Source organism: Montipora foliosa, chromosome 7 (genome assembly GCF_036669935.1).
Source record: "Montipora foliosa isolate CH-2021 chromosome 7, ASM3666993v2, whole genome shotgun sequence".
NCBI classification, from domain to species: Eukaryota; Metazoa; Cnidaria; class Anthozoa; order Scleractinia; family Acroporidae; genus Montipora; species Montipora foliosa.
The window spans coordinates 15,649,104-15,674,046 of record NC_090875.1 but is presented as its reverse complement, the minus strand read 5'-3'; the positions used below and the strand labels follow the sequence as shown (position 1 = coordinate 15,674,046).

Genomic DNA, 24,943 nt, shown 5'->3' with positions numbered 1-24,943 from the left:
GTAGTCTATCCAAGCCATTGAAAATGTTTTTCAACTTCTCCGGCAGTTCTTCAGGATTGCCGTGTTTAAAGAGCAATTGATCTTTAGTTCCTCGGGATTCCTTCCTGCACCCCTTCTGTTCATCTGTTAGCAGTCCTTCCTTTCCAAGTGGTGGTAAACTTCTCTGTCATAACTCTGGAGTACTGTCAAGAGCTTGAACATCATGAGTAGGCAGGCAATGTGGCGGTAGTTGGATGGCCTGGGCACCTTTCGCTGTGTACTGTGTATCCAAAACTGTTCTTCCCCTGAACATCAACTCTGGTACATTCCCTGAAAAATACAGTCTTGCAAGCATTCTCGCAATCTAGAGTGCCAATCCTGTCAGTTTCTTTAAACCAGCACCCCTGTCTGAACAAGCGCGGGGCCGGACTCTGGCCTTCCAGTTCGCCATCTTGCTCAATCATTTATAATATCCTCCACAGTGATGCTGATACACTTCTTGCACCTCTGGTGTACTGAAATCCACCTTAACATCATCTAGCCCAGATGCTCTCTCATTGTGATCGAATTCCTCCGACCAGATCTTGCTCCAGAAGGAGGGTTGCTTCTGTGGGATCATACAGATTCTCCTCGGTCCATTTCCACCTAGTGTTTTGTAGAACAGGTTCTGATTGGTTCTAAACAGGGTGGGTTATGTTTCAACTGTTGACATCTCTAGTCTTATCTTTTGATCTTAACTCCACCTGCCTTGATCTTCTGTTTCAACATGCCTGAGACATACAAAGTGCCCTTTCCTCAAGATGATATTTTCTGTTCAACCTTTCCCTCTCTCTTTGTTTCAGTCTAATGTTCCTCTTCGGACTTCCTCAATCTTGTCAGGTCTTTTCGCCAAGTTTCGATATTCTCCTTAATCTTCTCTTCCAGAATGGCTCTTCAGTTCCGCTCCCTGTCCTCCCTTTTATCATTCCCATTCTTTCTGTATTACCATATGCAGCTGCATACATGAAAGAATTCAGTTCAGTGATGTTGTGCGTCTGAATCCTTTTAACGGCTTCATTGATTTTTCGAACTTCTGCTTTCAGCTTCGTTCTTTCGCAAGACTTCAGTGATGGTAATCATAGTCTCTTTTCTAGTTGTATAATTTCTAGGATCCGGTTATATTATTACTATTATTATTATTTAGTATTATTATTATTATTATTATTATTATTATTTTTATCAGTATTATTATTAGTATTATAGATTTTATTCACCCTTAAAAAAAGAAAAACAGGTACATAATTTACGGAAATATTAAAAAGTAAGAATTGTTAAGCTCTATAAAGCATTAAAAATTACTATAAATCATAAGAATACAATCACTGTGTCAATAACGATTTCCGAAATATATTCCTTGCGGCTCAGATGTGATGAAATAGCTCTTGCAGGCAGTACAGTGTTTTAAATTAAGACATGAATATAATAATAATAAATAATAATAATAATAATTATTAGTATTATTATTATTATTATTATTATTATTATTATTATCATTATAACTTAAGGAAAACAGACACCTTTAACCCTTTCATAGATTCGTATAAACTCTTGTTCTTAGGCCATCGTAGCTTGATTAAAAAAATACCACAAACAGCGGTGATAAACATTGTATTCCAACGCATTAGTATATAGAACTTAACGTATAGTATGCTAGTCAACATACATTTTCAAAAGTGACCGTTACAATTTTTGAAAACGTCTTGAGCATGAAGAGTACGCAAGGAAATCAAAACACAAGAACAGACGCTTTTCTAAAAGGTTAGAATAGATAGAAAACGAATTTTCTTTTCTTCTGCACGACGTGTTTCTTCTACACGACGTGTCACTTCTACGGCTTAGGTAATGAGAAATTTTTCCCAATCAACCTTTCTTCGCGGGAATTAGATCCATACGAAAATCGTGTTGCTTAGTAAGGGACCATCGTTTTGTCCTGTCCCCCGGGATATTGATAGGCTCAAGTTACAAGAAGATTGGGAGAAATTCGAGAATAGGCTTAGAGCAGCCACGTTTTCTTCAATAATTGTGATATTAATAATGGTCCGACTGTAGAAGAAAGGAAGCCTGTCTTCCCTACAGTTAAAAAAGTTTCGTCATGGAAAGCCCCTGTTTCCAAATTTCCAGAAGTTGAGTTGTTTCGCGAATCGGTCAAGAAAGAGCTATTCGATCCCACAAACAATTCTACTGTCCATGACAATCTTTCTGTAGGTGAGAGAAGGGCTTTCTCTCGACTTAAAAACCTAGAGGAGCAAGCTATTAGAATCAAGACAAGGGCTCCAAATTGTTATTCTGGATAAAACAGAATATTCATCTAAAATGCTTGACCAGTTGGAAAACCCACTCCACTATAAAAAGCTTGATTCCGATCCTAGTGCCAACTATGCTAATACCATTTTAGAGTGGAGTAACAAATGGCTACAGAAAGGGCAAATCGACCAAAATATTGCTAATTGGGTTGTTAATAACAAAGCCAAACCGGGCAAAGCCTTTGGGACTATTAAGACGCACAAGGAAGGGAACCCGCTTAGGTTAATTACTTCTTGTCGTGGGACAGCAATTGAAAACCTTTCTGCATTTACCGAATTTTATCTCAAGCCATTAGCCCAAAAACTGCCTTCATTTGTCAAAGATACTACCCACTTACTGCAAAAAATTGAAGATTTCAACAAGACTGGACCATTCCCCGAAGGTACCCTTCTTGTTTCCTGGGACGTTGTGTCAATGTTCCCCAATATTGACAACAATCTGGGAATAAAAGCTGTCACAAATGCTCTTAATTCACGAGAATTCCAAATTCCGTCAACTGAATGTATCGTTGAAGCTGTGAAGATCTGCTTAGAGCACAACAATTCCCACTTTCAGGATCAACAATTTTTGCAAACTCATGGCACCGCAATGGGCCCTAAGAACGCGTGTAGTTACGCTGATTTGGCAATGGGAATTATCGATCAAAAGGCCAAATCTGGGGAGACCAAACCTAAATTATGGTGGAGATATCGAGACGACATTTTCGATCTTTGGACCCAGGGTACCACCAAGCTGAAAGATTTTACCGAATTCATTAATTCACTGTACCCCACCATCAAATTTACCAAGGTATCATCAGAAATTTCACTCAATGTTTTGGATCTCACCCTCCTTTTAGTTGATGGGTTTATTCAGACTGATATCTATTCCAAACCTACCGACCATCACATCTACTTATATATTGCGTAACAGTGCCCATCCATCTCATTGTACCAGGGCTATCCCATTCGGAGTTGCTACAAGAGTTCGCAGAAATTGTTCCACAATTGAAAAGTTTGAAGAACGTAGCAAGGAATATCAGAATTATCTAGTAGATCGTGGTTACCACCCTTCTAAAGTTAAAACACAATTTGATAAGGCCAAAGATACACCCAGGGAGGACCTTCTTTCACCTAAAGAACGAGAGAAAAAGGTTATTTTTCCCCTTGTGGTTAATTTTAACCCTCATTTGCCCAACATTGGTAAAATCATTAAGTCGTATAGCCATTTAATTTATGATTCACCGACATTAGCACAGATTTTTCCCAAAGGGTCAATCATTCCATCTTATAGAAGGGCCAAAACTATCAAAGAGCTCCTTAACAAACGATCAGAGTTCAACTCTAAGAATAGAATTAGGTTTAGCCAATAAGTTTTATTTTTTAGCCATGCATTTTTAGCCATTTTTTAGCCATTTTCATTTATTATCTTTCCCAAAACATTTTTTCCATCAAATTCTTCATAACTTTAGATATAATACTTTTTAATTTTTTACTGTGATGGTTACCTCCCATAATTAACTCTATATTGTTCACTTCATCTACTATTGTGTAAGTGGTTTTTCTGTCTATAAGCTGGCCTATTTTGTCACCTACTCATTAGCGCTTGTTTGTAAATTTCGTGTAATTAAGCAATCTGTTTATTTCGTTACTGTCACTTCTTCACATATATAAGATCTTGAAACCGACTCAGTTCCTGCCAAGTATTTTTTAGTTTTTAGCTTATTGTGAACACTGAGGAAGCCCGAAGGGCGAAACGTTTGTTATCTACATTAAACATGGACCTGTGAGTAGTTTGCTTTTGACTCCATTTTTCATTCAACCTATATATAGATATATATATTTTTGAATTAACAAGGCTGGAAATCCAACGATGTGAATTTTTTTTTCATTCAATGGTTCTGCTAGTAGTTCGCTGTCGCTATTTGTACACTCAAATTACTTAATATCTCAAGCAAAGCGTTGTGTATCCTTCGGATCCTACTAGCTTGGGACTACATCGTTGGATTTCCAGCCTTGTTAATTCAAAAATATAGACAGAACTGTTTCGGCCTTCTGGGCCTCATCAGTGCAGTGCTGATGTCTAAAATGGAGGTTAAACTATAAAGCCACCCCAGATGTCCAACACATGTGGTACATCCAAGCCATGCCAGAGTGCTCAAACTAGTGAGCTAGTGAGCATGCGCAATTGCTAGCGGCAATGGCTCATCCTAGTAGAGTGCTCAATTTGAACATGAAAGCAAAAGCTTTGTAACGCCAAAGAGCTATTGCTGGTTTTTCACTCACGTGATCAACAGCCATGTTTTTCAACGAAAACAAAAGGAAGCGTTTGCATAATAACAGAGTTAAATTCCCGGAGGATTTGGTCGGGGCACCAACATGGCCGCCTTTTCTTTGTTTTGGGCACCAACATGGCGGTCGTGACGCCATGTGAAAACCGAGAATATCTAACTGCAGACAGTACTGTTTCGGCCTTTTGGGCCTTATCAGTGCAGTGCTGATGTCTAGAATGGAGGTTAAGCTATAAAGCCACCCCAGATGTCCCACACATGTGGTACATCCAAGCCATGCCAGAGTGCTCAAACTAGTGAGCTAGTGAGCATGCGCAATAATATATATATATATGTGTATATATATGTGTATAGTAAACATTAGAGGTCTGGAACCTAGACTGAGAAAAATGATCTGCAGCAGTACGTGTCTAGACATAATGAGGAGTAATGTCTAAAACAGCAACAACTTCTCACTAGTAATATTGACATTAAGGGAAGGCTTTAGCTCTTGAATGAACAAAGTCTCTTTAACTTTGCAGTGAAAGTCAGTTTTTCCGGACGCTAAAATGCCAAAATGATCCCATTTAATGTCGTGACCAGTGGTTTTCACATGATCAGCAATAGCTGAATGTTCTGTTTTTCTGTCATGGAGTCTTCGTTTTCTTTTGCCAATGTAGAATTCATCACGGTTCCAGCAACCAGCTTTACAGATGACCAGTGGACCTCTGAGATCGGTTCAAGCGATCTTTGTATGGAAAAAAAAGGAATTGATGCGGAATACAATGTTTATCACCGCTGTTTGTGTTATTTTCCTTTCATAGATGATTAAAAATACTTCCATCACTCTGAGAAACAAATCCGGATTAATGCCTGCTCACAAGACTGAGATTTCTAACGCAGTTAAGTTGCAAATTATTATTTCTCTTCGGGCAAAGTCTAAACCTTTTCTGCAAAGCCTCTTCAAAAAAAAAAAAGAATTTGAATACGATTTCCGGTGAGTAAGTTAATTTGATTTTGGGGACAAAAACACACCATGTTAAGGTCAAAGCAGCAAGCAAAATGCATATACATTAAAGGCGCTGATTATTTGTCGCGTATAGATGATGCTAATTCAAAGGATCAGCCGATTAATCGCAAAAACCCAGGATTTGGCCGTAAATGACGTGAATATCCACCAATTGCTTTGATCCGCAACACGCAACATCATTTGTTGTATATATCTTATCAAAAGATATTACAGTTACAATCGATGTAATCAGAGCAATTCCTTTTCAAAGAAAAGACGTACTTTGAGACATTAAATGGACGTGGACGGCGTTTCGTGTGACTTTAGAAGCTCTTCACAGCATGTCATCTAAGCACAGGAGATACTCACTTCATCAAAGAGTAATAAACAGGATGAAGTGGTATACTCCAGCTCAAATGGGGTTTTTAATTACCATTTTTTTCCAGACAGATTGTCTGTTGAAACCTCCTTTTATGACCTAATTTAATTGACGAGCACAATGATTCAAGAGACGACACTTAATTGTGAGGAAGTTTAAATAAATGTATCGGGAGTGTTTTTGACAACGCATGCCTAGCAACATCGTAAAGAAAACAATCCGTCATAATTGCAAAAAGGTACTGCAGTACATTTTATCGGGTTTTAGACCACGAGGCGAAGCCGGGTGGTTTTATGCCCGATAAAACACGACGTTTATTGAACGGCTTCAAAACATTCCACAAAAAGCGTGTCCCACTTAAATGGGCATTGCTGTTTTTAGGTCAAAACTGGGTAAAAATCTAAATTAGTACTTAAGCTCACACGTACAATATTCCAGACAACCCAATGAGAAGATATAAGTTTATGGCACAGAGCTATTCGTATTTAATTTTTGGCGACCTTCTGAGGACACCGTCTCCGCCGAAACGTAAAAAAAATTGGCCAGTTTTTTCAAGTTACAATCCATTTCCATGCTCTCCATCCTTGGCTGCAAACAACAAAGAATAGCTTCAGTGCACTTCAATTGTCATTGGCAACAAAACTACAGCATTAAATTTTTTGGTCTTCATTAATGCATTAATGCAAAGATGTCTTTTAGTGGTAATTTGAAGTTTGACCAAAATATCGTGACACTGCCCCTTCAAGCATTTGACTTTTATGTTGCATATTCTCAAACTCTAATAATTATGTCAGCTGTTTTTCGTCCGAACCGTCGAGAAATTATGTATCACTCTGCAACTTTCTTTGTTGGTTTGCTTTTCTTTTCTTTTGTAATGGGGCATTTATAGGTAAATAGAGCATTTTAAGCCGAGATTCCCTGATGCTATGCTTTCAACTCGACATTTGAGAGGGACGGATGTTTATAGATAATGTGTTAATTCATTTTTTGACACTTTCTTCCTGTTTTCAACTGAACAAAAGAGACTTTAAAAAGCGATTACACGCACTGGGTCCCTGATTATATCTAAACGAGCTTAAGCTTGACATACGGGATGTTATTGAGATAAGACAGTGAGCAGCAAAGAAACACATTTTTGTAAGTAATCATTTTAATTTGAAAGAAAAACAATAACAATTTGTGTAGACGAGGTGATACTTTATGAGTTGCAAGCTTGGAGGAAGTGGGGCCCAGTGGTTATTAGGGCGCTTGCCTTGACATCCGGGAATCCCGGGTTCAAGAAGCGTTCTGACCAGATCCTAGTAGTCTCTGGTTCAACTTCTCAGCTGCACTTGGAAATAGCCAACTAACTTGCCTCCGGGCGGTCTGGATTCTTAACAGTTGTTGTTGAATGTTCTGTTCTGTCGTGATTGCGATTCATTGCAATTGGCCCTGAAAAGCCCCTATGGGGAGTGGTCAATAAAACATGTATTATTCTATTATAGAAAATAGAAAGCACCATCTCAAATTAACACGGTAAGATATCCAACTGGACGGTGGCGATTTATTGGGCATAATGCGGATAAGAATTCGGAAATTACCAACTACAAACCCAGCTAATTTGATCATACTCGTAGCTGGACTTGAACCTGAATAAACTGTAAGCTGCACGGTAGCCCATGCCAACTTTTTCAGAATAACAGGAAGTCTTTCAAGGAGGCCACTAAATTACTAGGCAACACTGATGTCTAACGATGCCGCTTTAGTAACACGGTGGTCGCCATCTGAACTTCTGCACCCACCATGTCGCACAAATCATATGAATCATGCCGCCATTAAATGTTGCTCAATTTAAATGGTTTTTATTTGCTTTTATCTGCAAGAAGTGTCTTTGAGATAAGGGAAGTGTGAGATTTGCATTGCAAATTAGAGTTAATGAAGAGATCACTTAAAAGGATAGACCGAAGATTTTTATCTAATGATGTCGTCCACACCTTTAAAACTCTTACACCAGTACTCTCATGTTCAAATGAGGAAAACTTTCATCAGATTACAACTGAAGCGCGATGTTCATAAAGAGACAAATCTTTAATAACATCAGAGCCTTACCATGCTACTGAAAAGCACATAGACCGTCAAAATAAAAAGCAAAAATTATAAATATCCAAATTCTCAAACACAAACGATATTTTGGGTGATCAGTCGATTCAATTTTACATGGACAAGATTGGTAAAAGGAACTTGGAAAGGAACTTTACTTAAGTGTCTAGTCTTCCAACGCTGAAGTACTAATTGGGAACATTGTCAACTGAAATCAACAAATTAACGCAAATCAAATCAAAAGCTGGTGTTTGAGCAGAGGCGGAAACCGGAGTACCCAGAGAAAAACCTCTCAGTGCAGAGTAGAGAGCCAACAAACTCAATCCACATATGACGCCGCGTCTGGATATCGAACCCGAGCCACGTTGGTGGAAGGGCGCGTGCTCTCACCACAGCGCCATGCCTGCACCCCTAAAGAGTGGACACTTAAATTAAGCCACGACACTCTCACACTCTTGTGCAAGATCAACTGATTGATGCCCAAAATCAATTCTGAATTGAGCCAACTGACCCTACGTGAAAATGTACGTTTTTTTTTTGTGTCAAGAGTAGGATGTTTAGGAACAAAGATGGCATGGTTTCAGAGTGTTTAAGGTCTACGATAGCAAGGTCATCAATGACTTTAAAATGGCAAAATTTGGGCTTGCTCCATTTTACTCCACTTAAACTTGAAAATAGCGAATCCAAGTGCCCACCGATTAAACTGGGAGCAACGGTGTGTCATACGTTGACGAGTTGCCTAGCCTGGACCATTTGACGTTGTAGATTTGTCTAAAACGCGAAACAAATGTTTCAAAGTTCAAAACACACATTCAGAGACTTGGTTGAACAGTAGTCTGAAGTTTTCTCGCTGATTTTGCGGTCGAAGACCTAAAATCCTTAGTGCTAGCATCGAGGGCGATCGCATACGAAAAATCAAGCGATTCCCATTCGTTTGAGATTAGAGAAAGATTTCTGCTGATATCCCGGGATTTCCACTGATTTCCACTGATTTCGCTGATTTACAGTAACATCGTCTCCTCCCTGGCCCTGGTGGGGGGCGCCCCCACCAGGGCCAGGGAGGAGACGGCTGGAATTTCAGACTAACAGTAACGCCAAAAGAAATAAAAAACTTGTTTGTTATATTGGCGTAAATAAAAAGTGAAAATTATATCATAGCTTTGTATGTCTTTTTGCCACCAGAAAGGAATTACAATCTTGGTGTGTAATTTAATTAGACACTTCCCATTGGTCTGCTATGGTGATAATAGGCCTTGCACGTCTCCAGTATGTCTGCATGTTACCTGATAATTGCCATACAAGCCACCTCTTGTGCTGGATGAACTTTTATCGCTGCTATTATTATGCTTTCTGTAATCGTCGACGGTGGCCAAGTGAAACATCCTGCTGTTCTTTGTAAGGTCGACATTCTTGACGCAATATGTCAATTGTGGCGATGCATCTATCTTGATTTGAAACATGGGATAAATATTTATCAGCCCTCTTTGCGTGAAGCCTCTCAAGGTCACATATATACCCCCTTTCACCAGACAGCTCATTAATTCTTTCGTTATCCAGCCAACCTACCCTTTCTGTGCAAATATTCAATTCCGGTAAATTTAGCTTTACAATACACACGGCCAGCTCCAATCTGGCCTTGAGCTTCCAGCTCAGACGGGAGAGCAATGGTGATCTCATGCGAAAGTCGTGGGTTCATTTACCACCCTGCTAGATTGTTTTCTATCATCGTGTGGGCCAAATTTCCACGAATAGCGCCGCCCGCTCAGATGAATTTCCTGAGATTTCTACTACCACACATTGTCTTTCGTGAGATAAATCAAATGCACAATTTCCATCATGTGGATGAGTCATTTTTGTCCGATTTAGAAGATACACTACCTCCCCATACTCTACGCCGGTCTTCTACACCTTTTCAGAAGTGTGTGGACTCTTCTTTTAACGTCTCCCACATCGTATGTTTCATTGAACTTACACAATGCTGACAAGGGCAGCTAGTTTGCAATATTAAACAACACTGAGCATTATTCCCAAGACGTCTTGTTTCTAGAATGTAAATCAACTGTCCATGATTAAAAGATTGAATAAAGAAGGAAAAGAGAAGCGTACTAGGAAAAAGAAATTAAAAACTAAATCGTCCCAAGATGCAAGGCCCCCTTCAGAGAACTTTCACGCCGTTGTTTGACATATTCGAAGAGTTAACACGCACACGCATAGCCATTCTCTTGAATGGTGAAAGGAAGTTTAAATTTTCGCCTGAGAATTTACAATGTGAACCAGACGTTTCCAGGGTAAAATCTCTTCATCAGCGGTTCAAAGTTAGCATTCTTTTAGACATTCAAGAGGCCCTGACAGGGTAAATTCCGAGAAGCGATATCCCTTCCCGAGAAGGCCGAGAATGAGCCGATTAAACCTCGACATAAGTGATTTTAAAATTCAGACAAGCGACACATCTGCAAATGGTTAGACTCTCTAGTCTTCTCGGATAAGGACGACAAGCCGGAGGTCCCGTCTCACAACCCTTCAATGTTCATAATCCTGTGGGACGTAAAAGAACCCGCACACTTATCGTAAAGGGTAGGGCATGTAGTTCCCGGTGTTGTCGTCTGTCTTCTGTGGTGTATCATGGTTGGGAGGGTATGATGCTCGGAGATATTAGCTACACCAAGCTACTCTAAAAATCCGAGGGTAAATAAAGATATATGATGATATATGGTCATGCTCTCTTCGTGACACTAGTACCAATCATCTGTCGATGTCAAAGGAATCAGTTCATTTTACACGTTTCGTCAACCTATAAAGAAGTCTATCTTTGACGATTTTAATAATGTTGTCTTTAAATATACTTCAGTTCGTGGTATTTAGTGTAAAAAGCCGGATACTATTTTTATCTTATTTTTTGTGCTACGGAATGTATTCCCTCCCCTGTTATTATTCCATAAAACTTGGGTCATCATGTAGCTACTCGGTTAGTTCTCGCATGTGTAACAATTCCATAAAATATTTTATCAGTAATCTATTTTTTCCCTTATCGTGTACACTCTTTAGTAATCTAATTTCCTTTAATTTCTTGTTTGATTTAAATATAAATTAACTTGACTTGACTTGGCCTTCAATGCTTTCATAGTTACACTGCCCTCAATTCTCTGACGCCAGATTAACTCCACATGAAACTGTGGCGGTCAAACAATGAATATTGTCATAACCGTAAAAACAAAATTAAAAGACACCATTAACGTCGCACTCAGAAGCTGAGGTTTTTCTGAGAAACAGCCCTCTGTCACAGCGCCGCCAGAAACGTCAATTTTTGGAATCCCTTTCGTATATTCACCATTCTTTTATCACAACCTAGTCCCCAGGGCCCCTCTTCTTCCCTTCCTTGGAGGGGGAACTCTGGAAGGGAAGAAGAGAGACCCTGGGGAGGAAGGAGGTTGCTTTTATCACTTCTTGAGATACTGACCAAAGTTCTGTAGTTCGATGCGACTGATAAATATTCAAAGCCAGGCTTGAACTGCTGTGAGCGAAGTGAGCAGGCGCCCCCCCCCCCCCCCCCATCCTCAGTGTTTGTCCCAATAAAGGGTGTGGCTTATATAAAGTTTACGTCATAGAAAGTGCGGCGTACGGGGTTTTATCCACGACCCGAACGAGCGAGGTACGAGCGAGTGAGGGTTTTTGACACAAACAACGAGTGAATAAAACCCCGCACAAAGCCCTTTCTATGTCGTGAGCTGTTTATTACACATAAGACGAAAGTTTTCATTGAAATAGTTTTCTGAACGCAAATTTAAAACAAAAACTCGCTAACAATAGAACCAAATGCAAATTTAATAGCAATGGAAAATATCGCAGTACATGTAAAGTCAAGGAAATAAAGTGCTGAACGGAAAAATGCACTTACAAAACTTTTTTTTTTTTTTAATCTAAGTACAAAAATCAATAAATAGGATAAAGTCTCATTTAGTCACTGGCTGATTCAATAACAAAATACGATTTGCACGAGATGCACGAGATGCACGAGATGCACGAGATGTACGAGTGGCTTGGAAAGGCCTTTATGCTATCGTTGATTGGTTATACTTCAACACGTGAAAGAGCTGTACGCCATTCTGATTGGCTGTATAGGCTTTTTTTCACAAGTGAAAATAAAGCGTATGGATTTCTACAAATGAGCTTTATGGAATAAAATTCTCATGTTATGTGTAATAAACTAATCTTATCTTCTACTAAGAAGGGCTCACAAAATATAATGCTCAGGTTCCACTATCAGATAAATATAGAGCTAAAAAACCGAGGAAATTAATGACTACCTTTCTCTCGTTGTCTGCTAGAAGTTTATAGAAATGGAAATTCTAAGTTGCCGTTGTGTTCCACACGGACAGGAGTTTATCTTTTACTTCGAGCTACTCAAATTTTGCTTTTTTCTCGCCATCACTCGCTATTGTCTTACTTAACGCCTGCGTCACTTCATCCTCTCTTATGCGTATCTGTCCAGCAGAAAGAAAGTCGTAAATCAAGGGCAAAAGAGGCGGAAAGTTCACCCCCACCTATCGACAACACAATGCTTGCAACAACACCAACTCACGGATTAACTCACTAAAAAAAAAACGACTGTTTTAGTGTTTTGCAAGTAGTCAGAGAAAAAGATATGCCGACAATCCTATTCTAGCTAACTGACTGTGCCGTCACTCTTACAAGAGACTATGTGCCGCTTCAATTATGCAAGCCTTATTCGGCAATGAACGTGACCAAGAAATATAACATGTTTTCACTGAATGAAAGTTAAACTCCGGATTCCATTATTCTTGAAACTCTAAAAGCAAAGAGGCACTTAACTCAGCTTGAGTTCCATGTATGGATGTCAGAGATCTCGTTAAGAGGCACTCAAGTATGTCATTTTCAAACCTCTTTAAACCAAAGAATCCAAATGCAAATTCGGCCAAAATTTACTCGACTGAAAACGAGCTAACAGCACGACAGGAAAGCCCTACTACAAGAGCTTCCCCTTTATGAAAACAGTTTACGAACTCACGAAAAACCAAGGAAGAACATCAATTAGCGAAAAGTGGAATGAGGCCACCCATAGATTAAATTAAGACAACCCGAATATTCCTGAAGGCGACAAGGAGAGCACTCTAGTTGTGTGCGTTGCTCTCTGGAGAACACTTCTTCCATAGAAGTTCTTATAAAACCATGGAGCACATCACACGACACGAAACATCGCCGCAGGGAACATTCAGTGTATGACAGATTTAATTCTGACCTCCAGACCAAAGTAAAAATCCGCTTTGATAATGCTGATGTGCTTACTTCACGTGACATGCATGGCACGAGGCAATACGGCTGGAATTTATTATCACATTTGCTATCTATAAAGCCGATTAAAGTATTATATCGTAGCCTGGGGTTAAAAACATTCTCGATATCGACTGATCGATATGTGCAGAAATTCACGCGAGGAAATGACCACTTTCGGAGGGTAGGCTGTTTAAAGTAACCGCCTTCGAGTCAGAGTTAAGCAATCGAATGAAAATGAGCCGCTCCAGGATCCTGAAAAAAATGTATTCTCGCATAGTGATATTGCGTTGATATGTCCTTGCAAGTGAAGCATAACTTCCTTCAAAATCGTCCGCCCCATGACCCTCTCAACAAACTAGCTACCAGAGAGGTGGGAGGGGTGGATAATGAGCAGTGCATAAATTCGTTATGATAACAAGACTGTTCAGTAGGCCACCCACGGATTTGGCAATAAACATTTCACAATATCATCCCGCGGACAAATGGTAGGTTCGCGTGCGTTTAATTGTAGTTGATAGTTTTTCAAAAGTGAGTAATCATGTTTCTTTCTTCATTTTCGTGAACTGTAAGTTTCTTTGTTGGGATCTGCCAGGGCACGAATTCATTTCTTGAAACGAATTGTCCTGATTGTTATTATGGCTCGATTATGGTCAGGTTTAGTGTTCGGCACGATTGTCCTCGGTTAATAACAAAAACGACTCGCGAGACCTCAAGTTAGGGAAAAACTAGGCAAACAAAATATTGTCGTAACAGATACACTTCCGACGATCAAGGAAAGAAACGGAATATTTAATTCCGTTTGATATTGTCAAGCCATACAAGTCTTAAGTACGTAACTCAAATAAAACCGTTTGTAAAAAGCGCTCAAATCCAGCGTGGGAAAATTCCACAGCCTCATTGTATTCAACTGTTCCCTTGTGGCATCATCTCTCAACTAGACAATCTGACAAAGGTAACTAAGATCTTATAAAAACAAGTCACATAATAGGCAACTTAAGTCGACAAGCACGTGGGATAGGAGTCAAGTTAACGACAATGTTTACATTTGTTTATAAGAACTGTGTTCAACACACCACACCTTTGAATTCACCATAAAAACTCACAGTGGTCAAAGAATGGGCACACTTGAGACCGTTGTTGGTGGTCGCAAGTAAAGCGTAAACCGACTGCGCGTGTTCTTGTCACGCGCCTGAAATCAAGTAAAGTAAAGTCGCGCGACTTGTTAATTGCAGGAATCCATTCGAATGCCTCAAACCAATCGAGCGGCGCCGTTCTCACGCCCTAAGCGCACCACTAAAGCTCAAGAACCTATCATACAACTTGACCCCGCGACCTCTGGATAAGCTGACCAATCACTGTGTAGCATTCCCACGGTCCAGCATCAGAGCTTCTTTGTTTACCGTTCCAGCTACTGACTATGAATGGCTGTTTGTAAATAACTGCGAGGGTCGACACACGACCGAGAATTTTTCCCACGGTGCGAACTATAAAAAGAATATTAGAAGACGCGAGCCGATTCCCGGTATTGCGCCCCAAGGTCGACACGAAGCGTGCCAAAGTATTTTCTTCTGAAAGCCCAGCACGCGCAAAGTTCCCAACAGTTATGGACAGGGACATTTTGAAGTCTGTTCACTCTTCCCAGCGAAATTCCAAAAAGGATATGAAAAAGGTAATTTGTGGTTTTATTTTGAAGGGAAGTTAATTTCTTTCGGTTTGTAAAGAGATTCACTTAATTTCAGCGCTGATTTTGGGATCAAAAACATCGACACGATTACAATCAAAGAAATTCTGTTTTTACTTTTATTTTAATATATTTTTTTTTATTGGGGAAAGTTTGAGAAAACTTGACCAAGTGTAAAAAACTTTAAGACTTAAAGAAAGAAAACTGGGATAAATTCACTCCCGTATCAATTTGTTTCATTCTTTCTTTTACAGTCCAAGAAACCGCTGATGGAAAAGATGCGGCGGGCAAGAATTAATGACAGTCTTAATGAACTAAAAAGTTTGGTGCTGGAAGCTATGAAAAAAGACGTAAGTTTTTTAACGAAAACTGTGTAGCCCGAAGCCTTAAATTTAAGGCCATTAGGGATGGAAGGCTGAATCATTGTTTTCTTTTAAGTTTTTTTTCTTACTTTTTTCTTCCAGGTACGTTTAAAAGCACTAATATTTCTTTCCGTGTTTTTTTTTTAAGGTATCGAGATATTCGAAGATGGAAAAGGCTGATATTTTGGAGATGGCTGTTAAATATCTTCGTTCACTTAGTACAGACAGGCCTCTACATCTACAAAAACAGCAAGGTACGGACGTCTATCTTTGTGCAAACCGATGCGTGCCATCAGTGCACTCTTCCCTGTGAGATATGTTTTGGCTGCATTTCAAAGAGGAAGAATGTGTCTTTATTTGTTCTCTTGTAAAAGTCTTTTCTGTCTTATAAACTGCTCATTTCCGTCTTACTACAAATTCACACATGCTGTCTTTCGTTGGCCAAAGTGGGGTATTCAATTCTCTTCTTGTGAAGGATCCACAGTATTGCTATAATGACCATCTAAATGATCTTTTAACGCTTGGGACATGAGAAAGGAAGGTGTTTAAATTGTGTAGTTCTCAGTTTCATCTCGATAACAATCTTTATAAATAGCACCTGTAATCGAAACAAGGAGAAGGTAGCTAGACGTCAAAAATCTGCAAATCCCAAATACCTCAACCATATTACCAAATGAAAAGGTGTAAATGAAATCTTTGTTGAAGGGCCTTCAGTTTACGGAAAATATTTTTGCATTTTTCGGCTAAGAGTTTAAAACCTCTAACATTATTGGGGACGTCTGACAAAACGCAAGGGTTAACCACTTAATTAATACCTTATTTTCTTCTAAGACTTGGACGGGGCCTTTGACAAGATTACGGATTTGTCATTGATAGCTCACCCAAGTTTTTTTTCTTTGAAGTAGTCTTAACTAAGATTTACCGACCATGAATGTAGGAGTAAGATTTTCCATATCATTTGTGCTAGGTCAGCGAGCATAAATCATTGAATTCCACCGTGTTCAACAATGCCGCCCACTGTTAAAGTTCCGACATCTGTAAAACAGTGATGTGTCAAACTTGAAATATGATACTGATCAGGGATTTCGTTACTGTTGTATTCCACAGATGAGGCCGCTGTGGAAAGATATCGCGCCGGTTTCAACGATTGTGCCGCCAAGGTATCTCACATTCTCATGACAGCAGACAACATCACGGTCCCAGTTCGTACACAGCTCTTAACACATTTAGCGTCGTCCTGCCAAAAACAAAAAGATGTCTCTCGCCAACTCCCGAGCGAACTTCTACTCCCACGTCAACAACAAAGCCACGCGACATTACCGAGTTTTCCCGCCGTTTCTCAAGCCGCTGGCGTGAACCCAACATTCATTGACGCAAACGCTTGTCTGGCGAACAAGTTTCCCTCACCGCCATCTTCCCCACTTCACAATCAAGAGCGAAAACGTTTGCCTCTTTCATCACCTATGCCATCCTCGATGCCGCCGTTTGTTCTGAGTAACGGAATTCCAGCCTTAATTCTCCCAAATGACGCTGTACAATTTTTGCCCTTGACACTGCCGAATGCACCTACACCTTTCGATACCAATGTTTGGAGACCATGGTGACGAGAGGCTACGGATTTGTATGACTTCTAGTTTTCCTGATTCCATTTTAAAATCAAAATTTAACTCTTGAGTTCCTTGAAAAAATGGAAACTCGTAACCATTTCATGCTCAACTCAGTACTCATGAGTGACTATTTATATGGATTGTAAAAACTATCATTAAATAACATATTTTTGTAGTGAAATGCTTTTTAATTAACAAATCGAATAAACTAAGACTCGATGGGCAAATTGTCAAAATGTATTTTATTCCTTGTGTAAATACTCAGATTTCTAATGGAACCGGCTTATACGGCCTCAGTTGTCATAATATATCTTGAAATTTAATTGAGCCAGTTCCATAGCATAAAAGTAACTGCCTTGCAAGATCAGACTTTGTAGAAGAGCGTCGAAAATATATCAAAACAGATTGAACCTAAGCTCTTCGTGAAATCATCTTTGTACCTTTGTTTGTCTCTTCCGATGGACAAAATCATTTTCGTCAAAATGGACTTCAGGTAATAATAATAAAAAACCATCTGAACGTAAGAATGATACTTGGGTTGTTAATAAGCCAAAATCAACACAAAACTACCAACTGAGTTTTTTTTCTCAATTAATGATAGTTCTGGATTATTGTTTCTACCGTAAACTGTAATAAAACGATTAGATTGTTCGCTTAGTAATTCTATAGAAAGCGGTAAAAAAAACCCTTGGGACTTTACTGAATTGTCTGTCGACCCTAATTTACGCGTTAGCAGCGGTTTGTGCATTTAAGACGCTGTTCAGATAGATTGAGAAAATAGGGGGTTCAATTTACCTTGGCCACCCCTCGATTTCAAATTTGATGTCCCTATTTTGACTAATGACTAAGGTTTCGGAAGAAAAACTAGCTCAACATCCACAGTACATAAACGAGAGCTTGCTAAATCGTTAGTCATCAACAACAGTGCTTCATCGATCCTAGTGTTTGCGATGTTTAACAGAATGATCTGGATAACATCTTTGGGCACTAAAATTTTGTTTGAGTAGTAACCTTTTCATTCATTTATCTTTGTGAACATTTATCACCTCCTTCGGTTTAGATATACCTCCCATTCCTTAGTTCGAATCGTTAATTCTCCTAAGTAGTACCATAGAATTCTTTGTTGGGTAATAATAAGAATTTGGTGTCATATCAAGGTCACCTCTTAAGCTGATAATTATCTTAATTTTCAATAACTGTCTGACTGACATTTCATTGAAAATGTGAGGAATTTGATCACTCCTGGAAGACAAAATTTGATTTTGAAAAGGTCGCAGATCGCCGTTGGCCAACTAAAAAAAGCTCTTGTCAGCGAATCGGTTTGCAAGAGGGCAAAGCACTTCTGTCTAAGATGATGAGATCTTAGTCTTAGTCTTTAGTCTTATTATACATAGTACCGTATTATACATAGTACCGTGACGTTGCAAACGCTTTCGAAAGGTAGTGCTATGGAAAGCCAAGCTTCCAATTTCTCGAATCGACGATACAGAGGCGGCAATTCCAAAAGCAGTTCTCGAGGACAATTTATGATGAGCCAACAATAGAAAAAAAACTAAAATGTTATTGACAAGAGAGCCGAATTCAATCAGAAAATCCTCCCATGAAAAAAAATAAGCCAACTTTAAGCATTTAATTAAATATGAACAAGGGTTAGCACCAATTTTAGGATCAAGTGTCGCCGGTCTTGCAGAAAATTGGAACATTGAAAATGCGTTCACCCTCAGCTTGATTTCGTGCCAAGGTGGTCGAGATTTTGAGTCGGCGACATTTTGTCAAGGCTTAAAAAATCTCCAAATAAATAAATCCAGGGGTACAATGGCATTTTATCTGTATTGACCTGGTTATCAAGGTTTAATATCGTACAGCGTTAAAGAACATTCCCTTTAGTATATACATATGGCTCCAAAACTCAGGCGAATGACATATGACCCAGAGCACGCATAGAAGCTTAAATCCACACAAGAGTCTGCCGCTCTGTCTGAACAACGGACATTCTTTTTATTGGAAAAACTTGTTTAATAACTTGCTGTATAGAAAGAGATTTATAGTTATAAGAAGGAAAAGTGAAAAAAGTTCTGAAGTTTGTTACCAGTTGTGTTACGGCCTGAAAGTAGGTCCGCTTATCGAAAAGGTTCTCTTTCTTCCTGTTTTATTTAATCATAGGAATATCGTAATGCCCAACGGCACTTTTCAAATTATCCACAGAATAACAAAAATGTGGTAAAATTAGGTGGTTTCATTTTCCAATTCAAGACTTGAGTGATTCCTCTAATTCAGATCTAGAGCTTTCGCGTGCGGCTTTCTTTTAGAAGGATTTGGCACACTAAGATCCAATACAACTAGATAACTTAAGGTAATATTTTGGCAGCGGCAATGTTTTGAAGTAAACAAATTATCGCGTCAACGACGGGTTTCCAGACGAAACAAAAACAGAACGAATCAGCACACAAGATAATGATCTCAGTTCTGAGCTTCAAGTTGACAAGGCGAAAACTGCAACACGGTTTACCAGACATGTTCACTTTAGAACTTATGCCTCTGAGAAACACTTCCGAGAGACCTAGCGGACGATGCTTTTATATGTTTTTTTATGTGTTCGTCGGACACTCTTCTAAGGGAACATCTAAAAAGATACTGCAACTATACTGATTTTGTATTTGATCTGTAGCCGACTTTCGCCCAATGCCGACAATACAGTGTCAGCAATCGGCCCACGCGACGAACTGATATCAAGCCTCTGCAGTATTGCATGCCTGCCAACATTCCCTTTATCCACTACCTCAGCGCATTAGAGGATGGGATTGAGGATAAGACAGAAGTAGACTAGAGATAGTTATGTTGCAGAGAGCTTTACGTTGCTTTCTTATGTTGCTTATGGTCTGTCCTTCAGACACATGTTTGGTCATCAAGACGTACCAATCATCTCGTCAGTCATCACGAGTAGCGATCACGTTGGAGTTATCATTAAGGTTAGACGTATGTTAATTACTTTGGGCCGTGGCAAATTCCCTTATGCACGGTACATTCAATTTACATGCCATGAATAACCGTCAAGTCGACCCAACAGCAAATTTCATGGGAAAAGTTTAGGATAGGAAATTTGTACCACTATTAGAATTTTCCACACCATCCATGATCGGCGACACACACGCTTTTCGCCAGTCTTCCAATCTCCTCAGAGATATTAGCATTTTTTCGCTATTTTAAATTCAAGGTGAAATAAAGGTTTGTTGTTGTTGTTGTTGTTGTCCAAGGTTTATGGCTCGGCACGCAGATCATGAGTCAAAATATGTCGAAGCAATATTATGCTAACATGTCACTTATAAGGTCATTTAAATTTCGCCGCAACAACCCTAACGACGACAAGCGTCCATTGCATCTAACTTGCGACGGGGCTCTCCTTTCGCTGGGTGAGCGAGAAATTGAATGAGATGGGAGGAGGAAGGGGTGCGGGGGGAGGGGGGCGGGGATAAAATCTTACTCCCCACTTCAAAAAGATTATCACCTTGAAACTTAGTTTCCTGCGTTACTAATGATTTCCGACAGTATGTTGCACACGTTTTAGGTTAACAATATCGACCAGCTACAGTTCTCGCCTATAAGACAGTATGAGCAAAGGCCAAATTATTGGGTCCTCGCAAGTATACCCAGAAATAAATTGTCGAAAATATGGACTGGAAAACCTCAAGCTTGAAGGATCATTTTGTTTACGAGAACTAACAAGCAAAAGGTCGCATCGGCCTGTGGAAACATGATCAGTATTGATTCCGAAGAATCTTTTTTCCGTCTTTTGTCGGGTTCTTAAATTATACGTCAAACTTTGGTCAGCGATACCGACGTAGGAGTTGCACCGAGGTGGGTCCTTTTAGGAAGGAGTTAAAGGAGTGGAAAGAAACAGCGCATGCGTACCCGAAAGACAAACTGAAAAAGCTCTTGACGATTACAAATAGGCCTTACCACGGTTTTGGAAGCGATATTGACGGGTAGGCAAACGTGTCCGAAATAACAGTGTTTCTATGTGAATCTGCGTTAAAATAACTTGAGAAAACGTTGAATGTAGAAAAAATTGTGAATGGTAAACTTTAGTTGCTAACCAAATGATTTTATTGACAAAATTTGAGGATCCTACCTGCACTAGAATTTTCCCAGCGGCATTATAAAATTTGTCATACAATTGCTTAAAAATTACGCTCATTTAGACATGCGTCTGTGGGAACAAATATGGGGGAAATTTAAAATTTCGCTCAGCAAATCTTACGCAGGTAAGATCCCAAAATTTTGTCAGTAAAATCCGTTTTCTCAACTTCTTTTAACGCTGATTCCCATAGAAACACTGTTCAGTTCGGAGATTATTTGCCTTACATTCACCCAAGAAATTCCTTTAATCCCATATTTAAAACGACTTTTTTTTCTTTTAACCCCAATTTACTCCCAGTGGCCACAAGTTATACATTTCGCTTTGTCTTATGCAAGACGATTTTACTCGTCGAGGGGAGCCCCCTCGGGTTAATGGCGCAAAGATACTCCAGTTATCCTAAACGGATTGAAACACGACTATGTGATTACTGATGCTAAGCTATGGGAAAGTCGTGGGAACAAGACCTTTAAACTAGGTTCCTTCAAGGTGGTTGATGCATCCACGAGTAACTGTAAACCTCAGTATGCGAAAAATTGAGTATCAGCCTGTGAAATGTTAAGAAGGGCCACACGCTTTTGCAATCGGATTATCAATGACTTTGTGCTGTGTTCAGATCTCCTTTGAAGATCATTTTTGTTTTCCGAAGTGATACTGATGGGAAAAAGTTTTGTATTATACATCGTGTCTATGAGAAAGAACTTCCTTTCCATTTATTTGTTGTAAACCGATATAGGAGCGTAGTTCAAGGTTTAAAACTACATACCCCCGACTATCAACCATGGTATCTCTGGATTACGCCGATTGGTGGTCCAAAATCAAATGTCCTTCCCACTTTATCATCACCTCAATTACCGAGATGTCACCCCGCAATTCTCAAATTGTGACCGACCACTTATCTCATGAGAACCACATATCATGCAAATACGGAAATTTATGGACTGACGCGGGTAGTAGAACTGATTTTTTTGGACTTGCCACGTAAGAGCGCCCCCTTTTGACGTTATTCTTAATTAGGTAAGCTCTTTCCACTAATTGGGCCTTCGGAGTCAAAAGGATTATCCACCCGACATATACTATGGAATTTTAATTCCCTAATTTGATTTACAATGACAACAGTTCCGCTTTCCGGTCTGCGGGAGATGGCACGTGTAGCAAAGGGAAAGACAATCCTTTCGATTTGAAAACGACAGACTATGACGTCCAAGATTCAAAGCGCAAAAATTTCAAATTTCAATCAAACAAAAAGCTGCATGACACGAATAATGCTCATTGGAGATAAATTGATCAATATATCGTACATATAGTTTGCAGCATGTTATGCCCCGATCGATCTTGTGTCGCTTGATCTCTAGCCGTATCGACCTTCCTTCCTTCCTTCCATCATTTGTATTCTTTTAATTGGCTCTTTGGCATTCTGAACTAACAAGCCATCAAATTTAAGTCCCAAGAAAATCATCAAAGAAGTTTTGTAACTTTTGTCACGAGCCAAGTTAGCCCACTGTCATAGGGTTGTTTGCTATTCGGCGGCGGTTTTGAGGACGACAAATTTGCACTTTGATGAATATTCAAGTTATTTTGTCTTTACTTCCCTGAAAATTGAGAAAGGCTTTCTCAAAATACAGATAGAATAATAGACTATTTCTTGAAGCCGTTTACTAAAATGAAAATGTTTTTTTAATTATCGAACCTGTCAAGGCACTTTCATGTCACACCTACAGTTTTCATTTAACTCAATCTCTTTGTGTTTCCACTTCGCACGTTTTTGCATTACAAAACTGCCACCGCCGAAAACAATAAGGGCCTGACAGTGGAAAAATGTTCTTTATTCTCTGACCGTGGGAACGAATCGAAGTTGTTTGTCATTGAAATCCTCCGAATGAACCAAAGAATAATTTCGAGCGTCGAGGCAATTCCAGTAGTAATGAAAAGATACGCAAAGACACAGTATTGTCGAAAAGAAAAAGATGGAGTTTTAACACGTGCGATCTTGATTCTTCGGTTCGTAGAAGCGCAAGCGAGCGCGAAATACTCATTAATATTACAATACAGTGGTGCAAATTTGACATTCGACCATGGCGGGTTTATCAAAATATTAACGCGTTAACGCCTCGACGCGATAACCTTGTGCTAAATTATCTTATGTCAAGTGATAATCCAGACGCTTTTCCGCCGAAAAACCGCTTTGGTCGTTCATGGCTTTTCATCGGAATACTTGATTGTAGAATCTTTGTTATTCACTTTGTATGCACTGTCTTTTTGTGAGGGCCTTGGCACAGGCGCCAATCGTGAGATTACCCAATCAGCGTTAAGCAGTCTCACGCTCGTCACGCGCCAGTGGCGACGTGCTGTCATTTTTCATGGGGTTTGTCGTGCGACTGCCGCAACTGGCCAATCAGCAATCACTGTTCCCACGACCCGCTTACTCACAAGGTCAGGCCTATTGTTCTAAGCTGTTGTACTGATTGTGTTTGGAAATGCGACGGTAAATATTTGCAAATTATGACACAAGGACGAAAGAATTTTTCCCACGGCTGTTGGCCTTAAAACGTGGAAGCCTGGCACACGACCGACACACGTACATTGAGTTCAACCGGTTCACAACCATCTCCAAACTCCAATTTGAAATTGCTGTGAAACAAAACACTGAAAACATGACGACTGCAAACTACTGCAAACAACAGTCGGATTATGTCAGCAAAATATTAACAGAAAAAAGAAAGGTAAGATAATTGAACGATTTTGAATTTTCTTTAACAAACTTTTGCGATGTTTAGATCGTTTTCGCCCTGTTTATTTACGCTCTATGAAGGGCACGAGTGAGTAATTAACAACGTTTTAATTGTCCTACAGGCAAAGAAACCTCTCATGGAAAAAATGAGACGGGCGAGAATAAATGACAGTCTAAACGAACTCAAATCTCTAATATTGGAAGCTTTAAATAAAGATGTGAGTACTTGTCCATCAACCGTATTTTTATGTATGTTTAAAAGGTATTTAAGTCTGCTGGTCTTAAAACTATTTGGTAGCTCACAAATCTTGTCTCGTTCACTTTCTAGGCTTCACGATATTCTAAGATGGAAAAAGCGGATGTTTTAGAGATGACAGTTCAGTATTTGAAAGAGCTTAAAAGACGAGAGCACATATTGCAAGGTACATATATTTATGTATTTACATCCTGCATGAAATCACGAGACCGTTGTCAAAAATGTTTCCGGAATTTGACAACGAGATAACGTAAATCAGATGTTTTGGGGGAAATTACAAATGAAACTGCATGTCATAATAAATTAATTCGTCAATCATATCTAAATGATTCTCAACAAAATTGTTCTCTCTCGAGACTTATGAGATGCTACGTTCACTTATTTGAATTTTCCGTTCGCTTGATATGAGCAGCTGGGTGCTTTTGATGTTGGAAATGTGGAATAGGCTCGCCCTGTATTTTTATTACTTTACCTGCATGAGTGCATCCTGTGAAATGGGAAAGGAGAAGTCGGATGTTACAAGAAAGTCAATCAAATTTCTTTCGTTCTTTCTTGCAGATCCCAACAGCTCTAGTTTACCTGAATGTCGCGCAAGTTTTGTCCAATGCGCAGCTGACATCACAAGAAAAATGACGTCATCTGAAAGCAGTGACAAGCTTAGAGCAAGCTCATTGGCGCAGCTCGCATTCCGTTGTCAAGGAAACACGACAAATACCGCAGTTCGCCCACTGCCTTTGTATAAAAGGGACACCTTGCAATACACGAGATCCTTGCCACCGGTGATCATTCCATTCCCATCTCCTCCTTCCTCACCTCTTCATGTGTCGCCCGTATTACCGGTG

At 39.5% G+C, this 24,943-nt stretch overlaps 4 protein-coding genes across 4 annotated transcripts in view; all 4 read left to right on the top strand.

Annotated features, from left to right (window-relative positions):
* Positions 1–2,331: 2,331 nt before the first annotated feature.
* Positions 2,332–3,231, top strand: LOC138009966 (uncharacterized). The gene has a single exon (XM_068856945.1). The coding sequence runs from the start codon at positions 2,332–2,334 to the stop codon at positions 3,229–3,231; it is 900 nt and encodes a 299-aa protein (XP_068713046.1).
* An 11,330-nt stretch (positions 3,232–14,561) lies between these two features.
* LOC138010823 (transcription factor HES-2-like) lies at positions 14,562–17,206 on the top strand. The gene is made up of 4 exons (XM_068857812.1): positions 14,562–14,998; positions 15,265–15,360; positions 15,521–15,626; positions 16,480–17,206. Exons 1-4 carry the CDS (start codon positions 14,933–14,935, stop codon positions 16,974–16,976), a joined length of 765 nt encoding a protein of 254 aa, XP_068713913.1. The 5' UTR covers positions 14,562–14,932; the 3' UTR covers positions 16,977–17,206.
* A 3,320-nt stretch (positions 17,207–20,526) lies between these two features.
* The window catches only part of LOC138010822 (potassium channel subfamily K member 15-like), a 45,713-nt gene continuing 41,296 nt past the window's right edge, over positions 20,527–24,943 (top strand). Inside the window, exon 1 of the mRNA XM_068857809.1 lies at positions 20,527–20,834. The gene's annotated coding sequence lies outside the window, so the exon portion shown is untranslated. The remainder of the gene's footprint in view (positions 20,835–24,943) is intronic.
* LOC138010824 (transcription factor HES-2-like) overlaps positions 23,575–24,943 on the top strand; it is a 1,864-nt gene continuing 495 nt past the window's right edge. Inside the window, exons 1-4 of the mRNA XM_068857813.1 lie at positions 23,575–23,837; positions 23,968–24,063; positions 24,174–24,267; positions 24,660–24,943. The exon at positions 24,660–24,943 is cut by the window's right edge and continues 495 nt beyond it. Coding sequence (XP_068713914.1) covers positions 23,769–23,837; positions 23,968–24,063; positions 24,174–24,267; positions 24,660–24,943 — 543 coding nt within the window. The 5' untranslated portion in view covers positions 23,575–23,768. The remainder of the gene's footprint in view (positions 23,838–23,967; positions 24,064–24,173; positions 24,268–24,659) is intronic.

Excerpts from the sequence above, each read along its gene's own strand:
- LOC138010823 (XM_068857812.1), top strand. The coding sequence starts at position 14,933 with ATGGACAGGGACATTTTGAAGTCTGTTCACTCTTCCCAGCGAAATTCC. Across the intron at positions 15,361-15,520 it reads TGGAAGCTATGAAAAAAGAC|GTATCGAGATATTCGAAGAT; the intron begins GTAAGTTTTTTA and ends TTTTTTTTTAAG. Across the intron at positions 15,627-16,479 it reads ACATCTACAAAAACAGCAAG|ATGAGGCCGCTGTGGAAAGA; the intron begins GTACGGACGTCT and ends TGTATTCCACAG.
- LOC138009966 (XM_068856945.1), top strand. The coding sequence starts at position 2,332 with ATGCTTGACCAGTTGGAAAACCCACTCCACTATAAAAAGCTTGATTCC.